This window comes from Lissotriton vulgaris, chromosome 10, assembly GCF_964263255.1.
Source record: "Lissotriton vulgaris chromosome 10, aLisVul1.2, whole genome shotgun sequence".
Lineage (NCBI taxonomy): Eukaryota > Metazoa > Chordata > Amphibia > Caudata > Salamandridae > Lissotriton > Lissotriton vulgaris.
Genome location: NC_141698.1, coordinates 1,126,032,484 through 1,126,051,664, shown reverse-complemented (window position 1 = coordinate 1,126,051,664; position 19,181 = coordinate 1,126,032,484). Strand labels below are relative to the sequence as shown.

Below are 19,181 nucleotides of genomic sequence, written 5' to 3'. Positions count from 1 at the left end.
TTAAAGCACATCTAAATCCAAACCAACCGTCTTTGATGCAACGTATGATCGACCCAAGTTCCACAAAAGTTGATAAAGTAGGAGACAGTGAGATCCTAATAACCAAAAGTCAAGTAGCAAGCCTAATAAAAAAACAAAAAGACGGCGCCCCCGGACCAAATGGCATTCCTTTTGCACTTTTCAAAGAAGCTCCTGAATTCTAGTCAATCTATCTAACAGATATTTTTAATGAAGTTGTCCAGAGGGAACAAATCCCGAAATCATGGAAAGGATCGCTTATAACCCCCATATTTAAAAAAGGGAACTGGCAACAACCAGAAAATTATCGCTTAATTACCTTGCAGGACCTGGATGCAAAGCTGTTTGCTGGAATTTTATTGGCGAAACTAACTGATTGGGCAAAAGAGAATCAGGTATTACCCCCAAATCAAATAGGTTTCGTCAAAGGCCTAGGTACGACCACAAATCTTTTAACATTAACAATATTAATCGAAAAAGCAATGTTAGCTAAACAACCTTTATATCTGTGTTTCGTAGACTTTAAATCTGCCTTCGATTGTGTTGATAGAGAACTTTTATGGGTCAAACTAACTAAACAAGGTATATCAGAAAACCTACTAAAGATGATTAAGCTCTTGCACTCCGAAACCTGGGTTAGAGTTAGGACGGGTAACGGCTCAACATTGACCAAAATAATTCCAACATCGAGTGGCCTCAAACAGGGATGTGTGTTGCCTCACTTACTTTTTAATTTATTTTTAGCTGACCTTACCACCGAATTAAATACAAATAATCCCCACCCCCCAAGGTTAGCTCAAACTCAGATATCGAGTCTACTATACGTGGATGATGTCATACTCTTAAGTTGTACAAAGGTGGGGATGCAACGACTGATTGATGGCATCTCTAAGTATTCTGAGGCAAACGGTATGCACATAAACGAAGCCAAAACCAAGGTGATGGTAATTACAAAAAACAAACGAACAACACACGCACACAAATGGATCCTGCAAGGAAAAAAATTGGAGCGAGTAGATGACTATAAGTACCTGGGAGTAACGTTCAATGATATCGGCAAGTTCGAGACTCAAAAACTCGACATTAAAAAGAAAGCAAACACCCTCATTGGTGCATTTAGATCAATTCAGAGAACCATTGGAGACTTGTCCTATCGCCCTCTATTAAAAACAATTGCCGCAAAATGACTGCCAACTCTAACGTATGGCAGTGAGGTGTTCAACGGAAAAGACGCAGACATCATTAACACCTCAGTTGCTAAAACGTACAGAATGTTATTTTCTCTTCCTAAGAATGCTTCTCAAGCCCAAGTGCGATTGGAATTTGGGCTAAACAACCAATGTTGTGCAAGGAAAGGGAACACAATGAAAGTGTGGAATAGAATAAAAAACGACCATGACAATGAAATGTCTCGTCTACTGTGGCTTGAAATAAAAAATAACTGGTCGCTAACTGCCAGCTCTTACTTAAATCTAGCAATTGAAGAGTTTGGTATAACACCTATCTGGAACACCACGGTTGAGCAGGAAAGTTTCAAAAAAGCGGTAAATAAATTTATCTCTCCTTGATAATGGACAAAGAAATTTTTGTTAAACGAAAGCACGCATGGCCAATTGTGAATGGCTTAAAAAAAACGAAGATACAAACTTACCTGGAAACTTCATGGTCAAAAAAAAACAAGCAAGTTTTTATGAATGCTAGGTTTGGCCATTTTCCGGTCTTATACCACTTGGCACCATGGAAAAGATCAGACGAAAACTGCTTATGTAGACTATGTAAGTCAGGTCAAGAAGCCATCTTACACTTATTGTGTCTTTGTCCTGACTTGAAAGTGGAAAGAAAAAGCACACTCAAGAAAATGTTTAATGAACGTGGTGTTAGGACTTGTAGGCAGGCACTAGTGGCAAGCTTAAACCCAGATGACTTGCCAATGAACTCAGCTTTTGTTAAATTTCTATTTATGGTCCAAAAAAAGTTGGAAGCTTGTACTTGATTAATTTATGAGAAGTGTGAATATGAACCTATTGAATTAACCAAAAATCCAATTTTAATCCATTGACTTTTATATCAGATTGATGAAAATTATTTGAACATATGGATAGTTTTTAGCATTTTTATAACTGCAAATGTTTTACCTGCTTTTTGTAAGATTTTAGGTAATCAAACAAATAAAAAAATTATTATTATTATTCTTTGGGGAATCCGTTGCTTCACCCAGAGCAGGACCTTATAACCCTGGTGCAATCGCTGGTCCTCTCCAGACTAGACTACTGCAATTCTCTTCTTACTGGCCTCCCCAAATCCCACTTGTCCCCCCTTAAATCTGTTTTCCATTCAGCAGCTCGTTTCATTTATGGGGGCAAAAGAAGCGACCACAACACTCCGATGTTATCCACCGTCCTGTGCACTTTTTGCTACCTCATGTATTTTGTTTGCTCACAATTGTCACTTTACCTTATGTAACTTAACGTCTGCTTTTGTAATCTGTTCATGTGTAATGTTCTCCTCATGTATCAGTTCTGTTCCTATTGTGAAGCGCTCTGATGCCTTCGGGTAAAGTCTGCGTTATATAAAAATGCATAAATAAATAAATAAAAATTGTAGAGTGGCTTGGGGGAGGGGTCCTTGAATGTTGAGTGGCTTGGGGGAGGGGTTCCTTCATTGTAGAGTTGGTTGGGGGAGGGGTCCTTGAATGTTGAGTGGCTTGGGGGAGGGGTCCTTCATTGTATAGTGGGTTGGGGGACGGGGTCCTTCATTGTATAGTGGCTTGGGGGAGGGGTCCTTCATTGTAGAGTGGGTTGGGGGAGGGGTCCTTCATTGTAGAGTGGCTTGGGGGAGGGGTCCTTGAATGTTGAGTGGCTTGGGGGAGGGGTCCTTCATTGAATAGTGGGTTGGGAGACGGGGTCCTTCATTGTATAGTGGCTTGGGGGAGGGGTCCTTCATTGTAGAGTGGGTTGGGGGAGGGGTCCTTCATTGTAGAGTGGCTTGGGGGAGGGGTCCTTGAATGTTGAGTGGCTTGGGGGAGGGGTCCTTCATTGTATAGTGGCTTGGGGGAGGGGTCCTTGAATGTTGAGTGGCTTGGGGAACGGGGTCCTTCATTGTATAGTGGCTTGGGGGAGGGGGTCCTTCATTGTAGAGTGGGTTGGGGAGGGGTCCTTCATTGTAGAGTGGCTTGGGGGAGGGGGTCCTTCATTGTATAGTGGGTTGGGGGAGGGGCCCTTCATTGTAGAGTGGGTTGGGGGAGGGGGTCCTTCATTGTAGAGTGGCTTGGGGAGGGGTCCTTCATTGTATAGTGGCTTGGGGGAGGGGTCCTTCATTGTAGAGTGGGTTGGGGAAGGGGTCCTTCATTGTAGAGTGGCTTGGGGGAGGGGTCCTTCATTGTAGAGTGGGTTGGGGGAGGGGCCCTCCATTGTAGAGTGGCTTGGAGGAGGGGGTCTTTCATTGTAGAGTGGCTTGGGGGAGGGGTCCTTCATTGTAGAGTGGCTTGGGGGAGGGGTCCTTCATTGTAGAGTGGGTTGGGGAGGGGTCCTTCATTGTAGAGTGGCTTGGGGGAGGGGTCCTTCATTGTAGAGTGGGTTGGGGAGGGGTCCTTCAATGTAGAGTGGCTTGGAGGAGGGGTCCTTCATTGTAGAGTGGGTTGGGGGAGGGGTCCTTCATTGTAGAGTGGGTTGGGGAAGGGGTCCTTCATTGTAGAGTGGCTTGGAGGAGGGGTCCTTCATTGTAGAGTGGATTGGGAGAGGGGTCCTTCATTGTAGAGTGGCTTGGAGGAGGGGTCCTTCATTGTAGAGTGTCTTGGAGGAGGGGGTCTTTCATTGTAGAGTGGCTTGGGGGAGGGGTCCTTCATTGTAGAGTGGGTTGGGGAGGGGTCCTTCAATGTAGAGTGGCTTGGAGGAGGGGTCCTTCATTGTAGTGGCATGGGGGAGGGGTCATTCACTGTAGAGTGGGTTGGGGGGAGGGGTCCTTCATTGTAGAGTGTCTTGGAGGAGGGGTCCTTCATTGTAGAGTGGATTGGGAGAGGGGTCCTTCATTGTAGAGTGGGTTGGGGAGGGGTCCTTCCAGGTAGAGTGGCCTCAATGCAGAGTGGCTTGTGCTACGTGCCGCATCAAGGTCAAAAATGTATGTACAAAGGAAGAGGTACAACAGCATCCTCACAACTATCCCCTCCCCTACCTAAAGTGAATGTCTGGCCTCGAAAGAACCAATACGTGTTCAGCATTTCAAACGTGACATGATTTAATTACAAGTGCCCCTATTTTTTCACTCTAACATAAACCCGTCACTGATCCCAGTAACCCGGGTGAATACCATTCAGGGCCGGAAGTTACTTGGTTTACAAGAGTTGTTCAACATTTCCCTGATGTAAACCAGTGTTCGGGAACTGCAGGAGATTTCTGCAACAATATTCTAGAACTCTATGGAACGTTTTGTACATTTTACGACACTTCTATGTTTTCACTGCTGCAGAAAACGTCTCCAAAAGTAAGTAAGTAAGTAAAGAATTTATAGAGCGCACGAATGCCGAGGCGTCCTGGCGCCGAGTGCAGCATGTGTCATGTTCTCATTCCAGAGTCACGAGTAAATTACTTTGAGGGGAATAGCCATGTTTTGTTCATTTTCCGAAACAGGAGTCTGTTAGGTTGTACCCTAATAGTAATTGGCAACTTGTTCCAAAAGTAGGAACGCTGCAGGATGAATCCACACATTAGCTTTCTGCAGAGTGTTTACAGTCACATGTTTTGCTTTAAAAAATATGCGCCTTAGTTTTGCTGAAAAAGAAAGAAAAATGCACTTGTTCCTGACAATTTCAAAAGTGGGATCGCAGCAGCAAACGGGATCTAAACTCGTGTGTGTTTTTTCCCCTGGATCATGGCTCTGACTGAGTGAAAGTTGGGGACACCGGAGAGCAGCAGCGCCAAGGGAGGAGGAGGGAACTCCACCAGCCGTCGAATCCACAGACGTGAACTGTAATCCCAGCATCCCTCTTGACTCAACTGTGTGATGATGTCTTCCTGGGCACATGGCATGCTTACAGTCTGAATTCCATACCTAAGTGCTGTATAGGAAGTAGGTACACGCATTCCCCGCAGACCTACCTACCTCTGCCGGGTCGATGTCCTCTGGCGACGGGGTCAAGGCCGTGGTCCCACCTGGAAGCCGCCGGGCGCTCTCCAGTGAAGAAGGGTAGAAACGCTCCAGGAGGCTGCTGCTAGTTCAGAACATGAGCGCGCCAGAGACCGGAAGCGCGCAGATCTGAAGACAGGAAGTGCAGTGACCTGAATATGTGCAGAGAGGAAACGTGCAGACTCGACACTGCCTCATGGGGCCGGGTGACAACAACTGCCCGCCGAGGTGCAAAGAACCAGGGGAGAGCACTTGTACCTCGCACTATCGAAAGTCAAGCACTTACTATAGGATTTCCAAAAACTGAGCACCACAGCATCCTCTCAGAGACAGGTGTATACCAAACCCACCCAAGTACCACAGCAAACCCGGCACAGTCATATGTATCCCAGACACTGAGCACCGCCGCAACCTCTCAGAGACAGATGTATACCAAACCCACCCAAGTACCACAGCAAACCCGGCACAGTCATATGTATCCCAGACACTGAGCACCGCAGCATCCTCTGAGAGACAGACATACACCAAACCCACACAAGTACCACAGCAAACCGCCACAGTCATATGTATCCCAGACACTGTGCACCACAGCATCCTCTGACAGACATACACCAAACCCACACAAGTACAACAGCAAACCGACACAATCAAGTGTATCCCAGACACTGAGCACCGCAGCATCCTCTGAGAGACAGACATGCACCAAACCCACACAAGTACCACAGCAAACCGACACAGTCATATGTATCCCAGACACTGTGTACCACAGCATCCTCTGACAGACATACACCCAACCCACCCAAGCACCACAGCAAACTGACACAGTCAAGTGTATCCCAGACAATGAGCACCGCAGCAATGTCTCAGAGACAGATGTGTACCAAACCCACCCAAGTACCACAGCAAACCCGGCACAGTCATATGTATCCCAGACACTGTGTACCACAGCATCCTCTGACAGACATATGTACACAAAACCCACCCAAGTATCACAGCAAACCGACAGTCAAGTGTGTGAGAAGTTGGCCTGATATGCTGTGCTCACTATTCTAGTGATCACTATGTATCAGTCCAAACGACCCTTATTGATGATTGGTTGTAAGTCAACCTTATAGACCAGCTATCCTAGTAGCATGGACAAGAGCAGTCTTTAGGCTAAACTCTAGAGGGCGTGTTAAGCCAGCTGTTATACCATCACATATACCCCTTGAACACCAAGTGAAAGGACACCACACAGTTGTTATGAAAATAAAAGGATATTTATTTATAACACAACAGCCCTGGACTCTTTATGAGGACAGGGCGCTAAGCACAATACAAAACTCTTAAAGAAATACTGAAAGTCGCACAATTTACACAAATGCCCGAGGGGCACGAAAAACCATATACTATGGAAGTGGAATGCGAAATTACTAGCAGGTAAGTACTACTCTCAGAGACTTTAGAAACGCTAGGCCTACAATGCTGAACCCTTAGATTAGAAGCAGGAGGCCTAGGGACGTCGTGTGCAGAGTGGGAACTCTCACGCGTAATGCGGGACAAAGTCTATGGATACTAGTAAATGCAAAAGTTAGTGTTCTCGGGCGAACCCGACTAGGTAGGTCAAAAACGAAAGTGGATCTAGACACTTAGAGAGTTGTTCTACGCTGGAGCACCGTGGTACTCGGTTTACCTAGCCCAGGGGCTGCGGCTGCATAGGGTTCAAGTGTCGTCGGGAATCCTCGTTGACGAACCAGGAGCCTGAAGTGGAAGTTGCTGGCAGGCGACCAGTGAAGATGTTCCGGGCTAATCCAAGGACAGCATCAGCTGAAGAAGAGTACCTGTAAGCAGAGGGGACCAAGTTCTGAATCACTAGCCAGTGATTAGGTGACCACCAGGATGGCACAGGGACGAGATCACTCAGCCAGGTGAAGAGGTGACACTGGATTCTGCTGCTGCACGGACCAGGGGCGCTGATGTCGACCAGTCTGGAGGTCTGCGAGCTGTCCCACGTCGGATGTCTGCTGCTGGCGATGCTGGATCCGGTAAAGGAGGCAACAAGCCTTGGCTACGGCAAGCCCACGTGGCGACACAAAATGGCGTCTTGAGTGGACCAGGAGGGTCCGAGGAAGGTCCCCTTCAGGAGGAGACTAGGGTCAGTCTAGAGGAGCTAGACCAGCGGTGTAACAAACGTAGGACGTCGTCTGGAGGGTCACTAGCCAACGGGCAAGTGACCGGACAACGTAGCAAGCGACACAGAAGCAAAAGGGCCCCACGCAGATCTGGAGGATGCTGGGGGGCTGGTCTTCGGTGCTCGTGCTGCTTGGGGTTGGGGCTTCTCTTACCCCAGTGCACCCACTCTAGGGTCCCTCGGTGGTCGTGCTAGGTCAGTGTCGTGCTGGTCCTGATGGTCGCCGGGTCCTCTGGTCTCGTCGCACCTACGATTCTCATCTGTGCTGTAGAGGCAGGTTGAGGTCAGAGAGGGCAGGGAGTCCGGGTCTCGTCGTGCTGGTCAGTCTGGTTCCGGAGGAAGGACGTCGTAGCAAACCGCAAGATACTTAGTTGGTGCCTGCTGCTGCAGGGTGACTACTCCTTAGTCACAAGGGAGAAATCTTGAGAAGAAGTCGAGAGTTCCTTTCGTAGAAAGTAGTTTCAGGATTCAAAGATGATCTAATTTGGAAGGGTCCCCGCTCCTACCTTTATTCTAAAGAAAGGGGCTGGTACGCGACTAGGTCCTGCCCATGGGTGGGACCAGGAAGGGGGGTGGTTACACCCCTCTCCCCTGTCCGGACTTTCCCCAGCTCAGGGGCTGGTGTGCCCCTGGAACTGGTTCAAGCCGGCATATGCACAGTGAGCACCGGGGTGCCACTTGCAGTCACCTTCCTATTCAGCCCTGCCTACCTAGGATACACAAAACCCTGTCTGGGATGGTGCTAGCACCGCCCCTGACAGGAAACCCTTTGTCCAAGCTCTCCTCGCTGGAAGGACTCCCAGCAGCAGGAGGTCAGACTTGTGTCTGTGGTGGCAGCATCCATTTTGTGATGCTGAGGCTCGAGTTAACTTTAACCGGGGTTCACAGTTACATACATGTTGTGTCCCTCTAGAAGGGTGGAATGCTAACCCCGTCGCCAGAATTGGCGAGGGGTTAGTATTCTAATTCGTATGACACCTTACTCGACATGTTTTGATAAAGCGATACCAAAGTTGGCAAATAACCGCGAGGATTATAAGGCACTTAAGAGTATATAGTATGCGTTATCATAGAACAGCTATTAGGACTTGGTTCCGCAAGCTGCAGACAGGCTCAGCTCATGCCAGAGCACCATCTCACATAATTCCAAGCACTCTGCCTTCAGGATTGTTAAGGCCTTCCACAGGAGTGACTGATAGGAATATATGTGTCCATTTTAGGGTTAGATACAGGTATACTATAACTAAAGCAAAGGGTGATTACACCACCTTGCCCCAGCTGTCGTGCAGCCAGTTGTGTCAGATTTAGATGGCCAGCCAGGGGTGGCATAATACATGCTGCAGCCCCTGGTAGGCCCTGGGTACACCTATGCCCTGAGTTACAGGGTCTGATAAGGTGGCCCAGTACCAATTGGTAAATGCACCTAAGGTACACGTGTTAATTTAGTGAGAGAACAGCTAGGCTGTGGGTCTGATTAGCAGGCCCACAGCCAGGGAAGTCGTAAACCAGTGAAGCAAAAAGCAAAAATCTGGGGTGATCATAGGATTGCAGACCCTACTCTCCTACAAAGTGTATCCCAGACACCGAGCACCGCAGCATCCTCTGAGAGACAGACATACACCAAACCCACCCAAGTATCACAGCAAACTGACAGTCAAGTGTATCCCAGACACTGAGCACCGCAGCATCCTCTGAGAGACATACACCAAACCCACCCAAGTACCACAGCAAACCGCCACAGTCATATGTATCCCAGACACTGTGCACCACAGCATCCTCTGACAGACATACACCAAACCCACACAAGTACAACAGCAAACCGACACAATCAAGTGTATCCCAGACACTGAGCACCGCAGCATCCTCTGAGAGACAGACATGCACCAAACCCACACAAGTACCACAGCAAACCGACACAGTCATATGTATCCCAGACACTGTGTACCACAGCATCCTCTGACAGACATACACCCAACCCACCCAAGCACCACAGCAAACTGACACAGTCAAGTGTATCCCAGACAATGAGCACCGCAGCAATGTCTCAGAGACAGATGTGTACCAAACCCACCCAAGTACCACAGCAAACCCGGCACAGTCATATGTATCCCAGACACTGTGTACCACAGCATCCTCTGACAGACATATGTACACAAAACTCACCCAAGTATCACAGCAAACCGACAGTCAAGTGTGTGAGAAGTTGGCCTGATATGCTGTGCTCACTATTCTAGTGATCACTATGTATCAGTCCAAACGACCCTTATTGATGATTGGTTGTAAGTCAACCTTATAGACCAGCTATCCTAGTAGCATGGACAAGAGCAGTCTTTAGGCTAAACTCTAGAGGGCGTGTTAAGCCAGCTGTTATACCATCACATATACCCCTTGAACACCAAGTGAAAGGACACCACACAGTTGTTATGAAAATAAAAGGATATTTATTTATAACACAACAGCCCTGGACTCTTTATGAGGACAGGGCGCTAAGCACAATACAAAACTCTTAAAGAAATACTGAAAGTCGCACAATTTACACAAATGCCCGAGGGGCACGAAAAACCATATACTATGGAAGTGGAATGCGAAATTACTAGCAGGTAAGTACTACTCTCAGAGACTTTAGAAACGCTAGGCCTACAATGCTGAACCCTTAGATTAGAAGCAGGAGGCCTAGGGACGTCGTGTGCAGAGTGGGAACTCTCACGCGTAATGCGGGACAAAGTCTATGGATACTAGTAAATGCAAAAGTTAGTGTTCTCGGGCGAACCCGACTAGGTAGGTCAAAAACGAAAGTGGATCTAGACACTTAGAGAGTTGTTCTACGCTGGAGCACCGTGGTACTCGGTTTACCTAGCCCAGGGGCTGCGGCTGCATAGGGTTCAAGTGTCGTCGGGAATCCTCGTTGACGAACCAGGAGCCTGAAGTGGAAGTTGCTGGCAGGCGACCAGTGAAGATGTTCCGGGCTAATCCAAGGACAGCATCAGCTGAAGAAGAGTACCTGTAAGCAGAGGGGACCAAGTTCTGAATCACTAGCCAGTGATTAGGTGACCACCAGGATGGCACAGGGACGAGATCACTCAGCCAGGTGAAGAGGTGACACTGGATTCTGCTGCTGCACGGACCAGGGGCGCTGATGTCGACCAGTCTGGAGGTCTGCGAGCTGTCCCACGTCGGATGTCTGCTGCTGGCGATGCTGGATCCGGTAAAGGAGGCAACAAGCCTTGGCTACGGCAAGCCCACGTGGCGACACAAAATGGCGTCTTGAGTGGACCAGGAGGGTCCGAGGAAGGTCCCCTTCAGGAGGAGACTAGGGTCAGTCTAGAGGAGCTAGACCAGCGGTGTAACAAACGTAGGACGTCGTCTGGAGGGTCACTAGCCAACGGGCAAGTGACCGGACAACGTAGCAAGCGACACAGAAGCAAAAGGGCCCCACGCAGATCTGGAGGATGCTGGGGGGCTGGTCTTCGGTGCTCGTGCTGCTTGGGGTTGGGGCTTCTCTTACCCCAGTGCACCCACTCTAGGGTCCCTCGGTGGTCGTGCTAGGTCAGTGTCGTGCTGGTCCTGATGGTCGCCGGGTCCTCTGGTCTTGTCGCACCTACGATTCTCAGCTGTGCTGTAGAGGCAGGTTGAGGTCAGAGAGGGCAGGGAGTCCGGGTCTCGTCGTGCTGGTCAGTCTGGTTCCGGAGGAAGGACGTCGTAGCAAACCGCAAGATACTTAGTTGGTGCCTGCTGCTGCAGGGTGACTACTCCTTAGTCACAAGGGAGAAATCTTGAGAAGAAGTCGAGAGTTCCTTTCGTAGAAAGTAGTTTCAGGATTCAAAGATGATCTAATTTGGAAGGGTCCCCGCTCCTACCTTTATTCTAAAGAAAGGGGCTGGTACGCGACTAGGTCCTGCCCATGGGTGGGACCAGGAAGGGGGGTGGTTACACCCCTCTCCCCTGTCCGGACTTTCCCCAGCTCAGGGGCTGGTGTGCCCCTGGAACTGGTTCAAGCCGGCATATGCACAGTGAGCACCGGGGTGCCACTTGCAGTCACCTTCCTATTCAGCCCTGCCTACCTAGGATACACAAAACCCTGTCTGGGATGGTGCTAGCACCGCCCCTGACAGGAAACCCTTTGTCCAAGCTCTCCTCGCTGGAAGGACTCCCAGCAGCAGGAGGTCAGACTTGTGTCTGTGGTGGCAGCATCCATTTTGTGATGCTGAGGCTCGAGTTAACTTTAACCGGGGTTCACAGTTACATACATGTTGTGTCCCTCTAGAAGGGTGGAATGCTAACCCCGTCGCCAGAATTGGCGAGGGGTTAGTATTCTAATTCGTATGACACCTTACTCGACATGTTTTGATAAAGCGATACCAAAGTTGGCAAATAACCGCGAGGATTATAAGGCACTTAAGAGTATATAGTATGCGTTATCATAGAACAGCTATTAGGACTTGGTTCCGCAAGCTGCAGACAGGCTCAGCTCATGCCAGAGCACCATCTCACATAATTCCAAGCACTCTGCCTTCAGGATTGTTAAGGCCTTCCACAGGAGTGACTGATAGGAATATATGTGTCCATTTTAGGGTTAGATACAGGTATACTATAACTAAAGCAAAGGGTGATTACACCACCTTGCCCCAGCTGTCGTGCAGCCAGTTGTGTCAGATTTAGATGGCCAGCCAGGGGTGGCATAATACATGCTGCAGCCCCTGGTAGGCCCTGGGTACACCTATGCCCTGAGTTACAGGGTCTGATAAGGTGGCCCAGTACCAATTGGTAAATGCACCTAAGGTACACGTGTTAATTTAGTGAGAGAACAGCTAGGCTGTGGGTCTGATTAGCAGGCCCACAGCCAGGGAAGTCGTAAACCAGTGAAGCAAAAAGCAAAAATCTGGGGTGATCATAGGATTGCAGACCCTACTCTCCTACAAAGTGTATCCCAGACACCGAGCACCGCAGCATCCTCTGAGAGACAGACATACACCAAACCCACCCAAGTATCACAGCAAACTGACAGTCAAGTGTATCCCAGACACTGAGCACCGCAGCATCCTCTGAGAGACATACACCAAACCCACCCAAGTACCACAGCAAACCGACACAGTCATATGTATCCCAGACACTGTGCACCACAGCATCCTCTGACAGACATACGTACACCAAACCCACACAAGTACCACAGCAAGCCGACAAAGTCAAGTGTATCCCAGACACTGAGCACCGCAGCATCCTCTAACAGACAAAAATAAACCAAACCCACCCAAGTACCACAGTAAACCTGGCATAGTCACCTATATAGAACTCACACAATGTATAGGGTAGCGCTAAGTGTAACAAGCATTTGCAATGCAATAGGTCTCGTCTCGCAGTTCTGAGAGTTTGAGCTATTTGCATTGTAAATGGCAATGCCTTTTATTTACGTGTTGGTTTTTAAAACGTAAATAAAAGGCATTGTCATTTATAAAGGCAATAGCTTAAACTCTTGCAAATATGAGACCTATTGCCTTGTAATCAAGACCCTTGCCTGCAAGAGAATGCTCCAAAGAATACCCAAGACTGGGTGAGGCGCTAGCTTCATGCGGATGAAGTATATTGACTGTAAATCAATGTACCCTCTCTATCAAACTTTGAGTCCACAGTGACAAGTTTAGAGCAACTCTCAGACCCTCAGAAACAACACCAAATCCTTCCAATGTTGGTCATGCTATCACTAGACATGCTACCAACCACGTGAACAAACACGGTTAGCAACAAAACTGGGAATAAATCTAGAACTATTGAAGGTGGCACTACTGGGACATATGCTTCAAGACCACTGTAACCTCAGAACTTACTGTTACGTGCTTACATGGCAGTGACAACCAACGCACCAGCAAACCTGGCCGAGAAACTCATCACCATAGGAAACCAGCAAGGACAAGGAGCCTGTTTAGAACAAAAGACACCAGACAAGCCACTTTTAAGAACCCAGAACGTGGAGCACCATTCATCTCCACATCAGAATGGCAACATTTAAGGACTTACCACAATATAGAATAAAAATGCTCAATTGTCAAAAATATTGTGACAGTAATATCAACTACGAGAATTCTATAATGTTGTGCACATATAGACAAGCATAGGTGTACTATACTAAACTTCAAATCTATCTGTCTTGACAATATGTTTATGTGTAGTTCAGTATAGTGTATGTATATTGTCAAAGTACAGTGCCGGCAGGCGAAACCTGCAACCACTGGCTCAAATGAACCACTGAATTCCTCCCTAAGGACCCCCTCACCAAACATCGCCAGGAGCCTCATTGTGCTTGGCCTACCCGAGCCAAGGTTTCTCCCAACCATACAGTAACCAATCATGAACTTTAGCCACACACACATAACGGGGGGGGGGCTGGCGGTATGCCCATGCAATCCAACCTGCTGCAACTCGTCTGTGGCTTTTCAGTGTACCACACACGATTTCCACAGAGCACTGCTGCCGTGGACCATGTGCCCTGTGGAAGGCCAGGCCCGGGCTGGGATGGACATGTGAAACAATACGGCTTATACACTTAGTGCCAAGTGCAGTAGAGTGTGTGTCAGGCGTGTCAGTCACGTAGCTGCTCATAGTCACAAGCCTTTAGGAGGACAGGGGTGAACAATACACCACGTCTCCCCTGGTAGTGTCTTTTTCGGCAACTTCGGATAATTGCCCTCAACCGCTATGCCTCCACACGATTCGGCATTTCCTTGAGTGTCTCAGTACAGCAGGCACCTGAGTAGAATAGTTGCTCCTCAGCTCGCCCGCAGCACGCTGTCGCAGTCTCTTGCTGAGGTTACCGGGCTCCCTCCAGACTCTCACACCCGCTGCAATGGCGCTTAGACAGAGCCTTGCCGTGGCGTGTCCAAGTACACAGCCGACAGACTCTCAGAAGAACACTCTTGCAGGTACTCACGGCTAGTACAGTTTCTGTATCCCCCCCCCCCCCCAGCTGAAACGCAAGTTCAAGTTCAAGTTCAGGGATTTATATAGCACACTACTCACCCAGAGGGTCTCACGGCGCTTGGGGAGGGGGGGATCATTTTTTGTCGAATAGCCAGGTTTTGAGTTCTTTTCTGAAGGAGATGTGGTTCTGTGTAAGGCGGAGGTGAGTGGGGAGTGAGTTCCAGGTCTTGGCCGCCAAGTAGGAGAAGGATCTACCTCCCATGGTGGATCTTCGGATACGCGGGACTGCGGCGAGGGCTTGATTGGAGGATCTTAGTTGGTGGGTGGGTGTGTAGAAGGACAGTCGAGTGTTGAGGCATTCGGGTCCTAGTTTGTAGAGGGCCTTGTGTGCGTGGGTGAGGAGACGGAACGTTACTCTCCTGTTGACGGGAAGCCAGTGGAGGTCTTTCAGGTGTCCGGTAATGTGATCTTGGCGAGGGATGTCCAAAATGAGTCTCGCTGATGCGTTTTGGATGCGTTGGAGTTTTTTCTGTAATTTGGCTGTGATTCTGGCATATAGAGTGTTTCCGTAGTCCAGCCGACTCGTGACTAGTGCGTGGGTGACAGTCTTTCTTGTCTCGGGGGGGGATCCAACAGAAGATTTTTTTGAGCATACGAAGTACGTTGAAGCAGGAGGATGAGACTGCGTTGACTTGTCTGGACATCGAGAGTGAGGAGTCTAGGAAAAAGCCAAGATTACGTGCGTGGTCTGTGGGTGTGGGTGCTGTGCCCAGAGCTGAAGGCCACCATGAGTCGTCCCATGCAGAGGGGGAGGATCCTAGGATGAGCACCTCCGCTTTGTCTGAGTTAAGTTTTAGGCAGCTGTGTTTCATCCATTCGGCTACTTCTTTCATGCCTTCGTGAAGGTTCGTTTTGGCGGTCTTAGGGTCTTTGGTGAGGGAAAGGATTAACTGGGTGTCGTCAGCGTAGGAGATGATGTTAAGGTTGTGTGGGCGCGCGATGGATGCGAGTGGGCTCATGTAAACGTTGAAGAGGGTGGGACTGAGTGATGATCCTTGTGGTACGCCGCAGATGACTTGGGTGGCCTCTGATTTGAATGGGGGAAGTCGGACTCTTTGAGTTCTCCCCGCGAGGAACGAGATGATCCAGTCCAATGCTTTTCCCTGTATGCCGATCTTGCTGAGGCGTTGTATAAGGGTGCTGTGACAGACTGTGTCGAAAGCGGCGGAGAGGTCGAGAAGAATGAGGGCCACTGTTTCTCCGTTGTCCAGTAGTGTTCGGATGTCGTCTGTCGCTGCAATAAGGGCGGTTTCGGTGCTGTGTTTGGCTCGAAATCCTGACTGAGAGGGATCGAGGGAGTTGTTGGATTCAAGGAAGGCGGCGAGCTGGCTGTTGACGGCTTTCTCAATGACTTTGGCAGGGAATGGGAGGAGGGATATGGGGCGATAGTTTTTAAGTTCAGAGGGGTCTGCTGTGGGTTTCTTCAGGAGGGTACTGACTTCGGCGTGTTTCCAGCTTTCTGGGAAGGTAGCAGAGTTGAATGAGCAGTTGATGACATCGCGGAGATGGGGTGCGATAATGGAGTCTGCTTTGTTGAAGATGTGGTGGGGACAGGGGTCGGTTGGCGATCCAGAGTGGATTGAGTTCATTAGGCGGATGGTGTCTTCAGTGGTGATTGGGTTGCAGGTGCTGAGGTTGTTGGATGGCGGTGAAGGTTTCGATGGGGGTGGGGAGGATTGTTCGTGGGGAATGTTCTCGAAGCTGTTGTGAATGTCGACAATTTTGTTGTAGAAGAAGGAGGATAACGAGTTGCAGAGGTCTTGGGAGGGGGTAATGTCGTTTGAGGCTGCGGTGGGGTTGGTGAATTCTTTGACGATGTTGAAAAGTTCCTTGCTGTTATGGGCGTTGCTGTCGAGTCGATTCTTAAATGCTGATTTCTTGGTGGATCGAATCAGTTGGTGGTGTTTGCGGGTGGCTGCCTTGAAGGTGGTCATGTTTTCGGTGGTTGGGATTTTTCTCCAAGTTTTCTCTAGGGAGCGGCATAGCTTCTTGGATTTCTTAAGGTCATCATTGAACCAGGGAGCCTTTTTGTTACCTGATTCGATCTGGTGGTTTTTCAGGGGTGCTAGTTCGTCAGCGCTGTGAGTGATCCATTGCTTGACTTTGGTGGTAGCTTGGTTTGGGTCCAATGAGAGGGTGGGAGGGTTTTGGTTGAGTGATGTGAGGAGTTGGTCGGTGGTGATTTTGTTCCAGTTCCTTCGAGGAATAGGTTGTGGGTGGTTGTGGGTCGTGGTCTTTTTGTAGCTGAAGTGAACACAACTGTGGTCCGTCCAATGGAGAGCTGTGGTGTGATCGAAGGAAATGTGTTTGCAGGAGGTGAAGATAGGGTCAAGCGTATGTCCGGCTACATGGGTGGGGGAGTCAACCAGTTGTTTGAGTCCGAGATTGGCCAGGTTGTCCAGAAGGGTGGTGGTGTTGCTGTCGTGTTTGTTTTCCAGGTGGAAGTTGAGGTCTCCTAGTAGAATGTAGTTCTCGGAGGCGAGGGCATGTGAGCTGATGAAGTCAGTGATGTCATTGCTGAATTGTTTACGGGTTCCTGGAGGTCTGTAGATGAGGGTGCCTCTAAGTGTGGTCCTGGGGTCGGTGTGGATCTGGAAGTGGAGGTGTTCGGCAGTTGCAAGGATATCGTCGGATCTGGTCGTGATTTTGATGGTGTTCTTATGGACGATGGCAATGCCTCCTCCTGTTTGATTGGTGCGGTCTTTTCGGATGATCTTGTAAGCGTCCGGGATGGCTATGGCGATGTCGGGTGCGGATGATGCGTTCATCCTGGTTTCTGTAAGGAAGGCGATGTCCGGTGCCGCAGTGTCGAGTAGGTCCCAGAGTTCAGTGGCGTGTCTGTGGATCGAGCGGGTGTTCAGCAGGATGCACTTCAGGTCGTTCGGAGCTGTGTTTGGAGGAAGTGAATTTGGTGTGGGTTTGGATGCAGGCGTACTTGCGGGAGTGGCAGGCGAATGGACCATGGGTACGTCCTGGGGCAGCCTCGTAGCATTGGTTTGCGTCCGGGGTTAAGGGCTAGGAGGGTGGCGGCGGCATACGATATGCGGGAGGGGAGCGAATTGCGGGGGCCAGGGGGTCGGGCGCTGGGCGCGGACGGGCGTAGACGGGCTTACCTTTGGCGCACCTTTGGCGCGCTTGGGGCGCGACCGCTGCGCGTGGCCGCAGCACGGGGAGACATCTGTCATATGTAGGTGTAAGGGGAGGGGCGAGGCAGGGTCAGCTGAGAGGCGGGCGCGGGGTGGAGCTACGTCCTGGGAGGTCGGGAGAAAGAAGGGACTATCACTTCCGTGCTGCGTCTACGAGTGCTGCAGACCCTGTAAAGCAGATCAAGTCACGCTCAAGGAAGCCTGGTAGCAGGGCTTCTTTGGCAAACACATTTCTGAGGTCTAAAGCTACACAAGGCTGGACGTGAACCCCTGCAAAGAAGTGCAGGTACCTGTCCATTCAAAGCATTGACTACCACTCAGAAAATGCAGCCTGTTGACAAATGAAAGTCCAGAACTGAAATGTCAGCAATTACATTAAGAGAGCTGGCCACTCTGAGTGGGAGTGAATGAGGGAGTAGTAGTCTTTTAGACAGCCCTGCCAAGTGCCATGCATCTTGGTCAGACTAATGCAAATTATTAAGTATCCCAGCATTCCCCCACTAGAACATTTTGTCACACAATTTAGAGAGGTGTTCTGTGCTCAGCAGCAGTCGTTCTTTTTTGCCATGAGTGTGACAAGTTATTTGTCAGCGCACTAAGAAAGCCTTTGAAACTCAGCATTTACATGCAACCAGAACAGATGATAAGGGGTCAAGGAAAGTTTAACTGTTGTCCTGGTTAAGTCTCTGGACAGCGTGCAATGTTTTACAAGGATAGTGGTTATTGCTCGCTGCAGACGCAGGTTACTTTAAATTTAAAGGCAATATGCCACCAATGAGCATCATTTTCTCAGTTTAAGAACATTTCAACAAAAAGAGGCACTTCTAGTGCTTCAAATGACACTAAGAGAGGTGATTTCTAATATTTATCTTTACAGGGAGTTTTCTGAATGGTTTTAATTGAAATTTGGTTTCACGCATGAAATATGGAATTAATGTGATACATAATAAGCTCACTTAAACAATGGTAAAGACATGTGTTGCATTCATAAAAGTACTTATTTATGTAAATAGATCCAGTAGACGTTGGTATTCTTAAGTTGGTATTTATTAGTTAAAATAGGTAAAAGGAAGGTAAGAAGGAGTAAGGGAGAAGGCCCCACCGGGAGCAGCATCCAGCTGCTCAGCCCACTCAATCAAACTGACCACACATTCAAACCATGCACACAGGAACATTCCAATGACATCATACATACAGGCTGAGCAGCAGGGAAAGAGATGATCAGGATATAACACATCTCCCTCTTTTAAAACAAAGAAAACAAAAGAGAGAGGGTGAAACTAAATACAGTAAGTCCCGATGGTGACAAAATCAGGACTTCAAATAAACAGTCAACATAGAAAATGAATAACTGTAAATAATACCATGAAATGAACAGTCAACATAGAAAATGAATAACTGTAAATAATATCATGAAATAGCAATATATCAACATGGAAGATACATAGAAAGGAAAAATATCTTTTCGCACAAAACCAGGAATAATATCTTCTCGCACCAAACGGAGAGAGAAATCACATACAACCATCCCCCATCTCAAAGAAAAACCCAAAATATTACCAATCATGCCAGTTGGCCAGACTGTCACGAAAAGCAATACTAGGGAATCAAACTAAACAAAATAGCGTCCCAATAGAATAACAAATTTAGGACGTAGGAGTTACCACGCTGTCCAAAACCACATAAATAAAGTGTAAAGAACAGAACGCATAACACCTAGTGCAAGGGTACATGGCTACCTAACGACTCTCAAT

The 19,181-nt window shown here is 48.6% G+C and overlaps 1 protein-coding gene across 1 annotated transcript in view; it reads right to left on the bottom strand.

Annotated features, from left to right (window-relative positions):
- LOC147689434 (exocyst complex component 1-like) overlaps positions 1–19,181 on the bottom strand; it is a 1,248,358-nt gene that overhangs the window by 1,183,697 nt on the left and 45,480 nt on the right. The window contains exon 2 of the mRNA XM_086939926.1: positions 5,116–5,224. Within this exon, the coding sequence (XP_086796052.1) occupies positions 5,116–5,224 (109 nt within the window). The remainder of the gene's footprint in view (positions 1–5,115; positions 5,225–19,181) is intronic.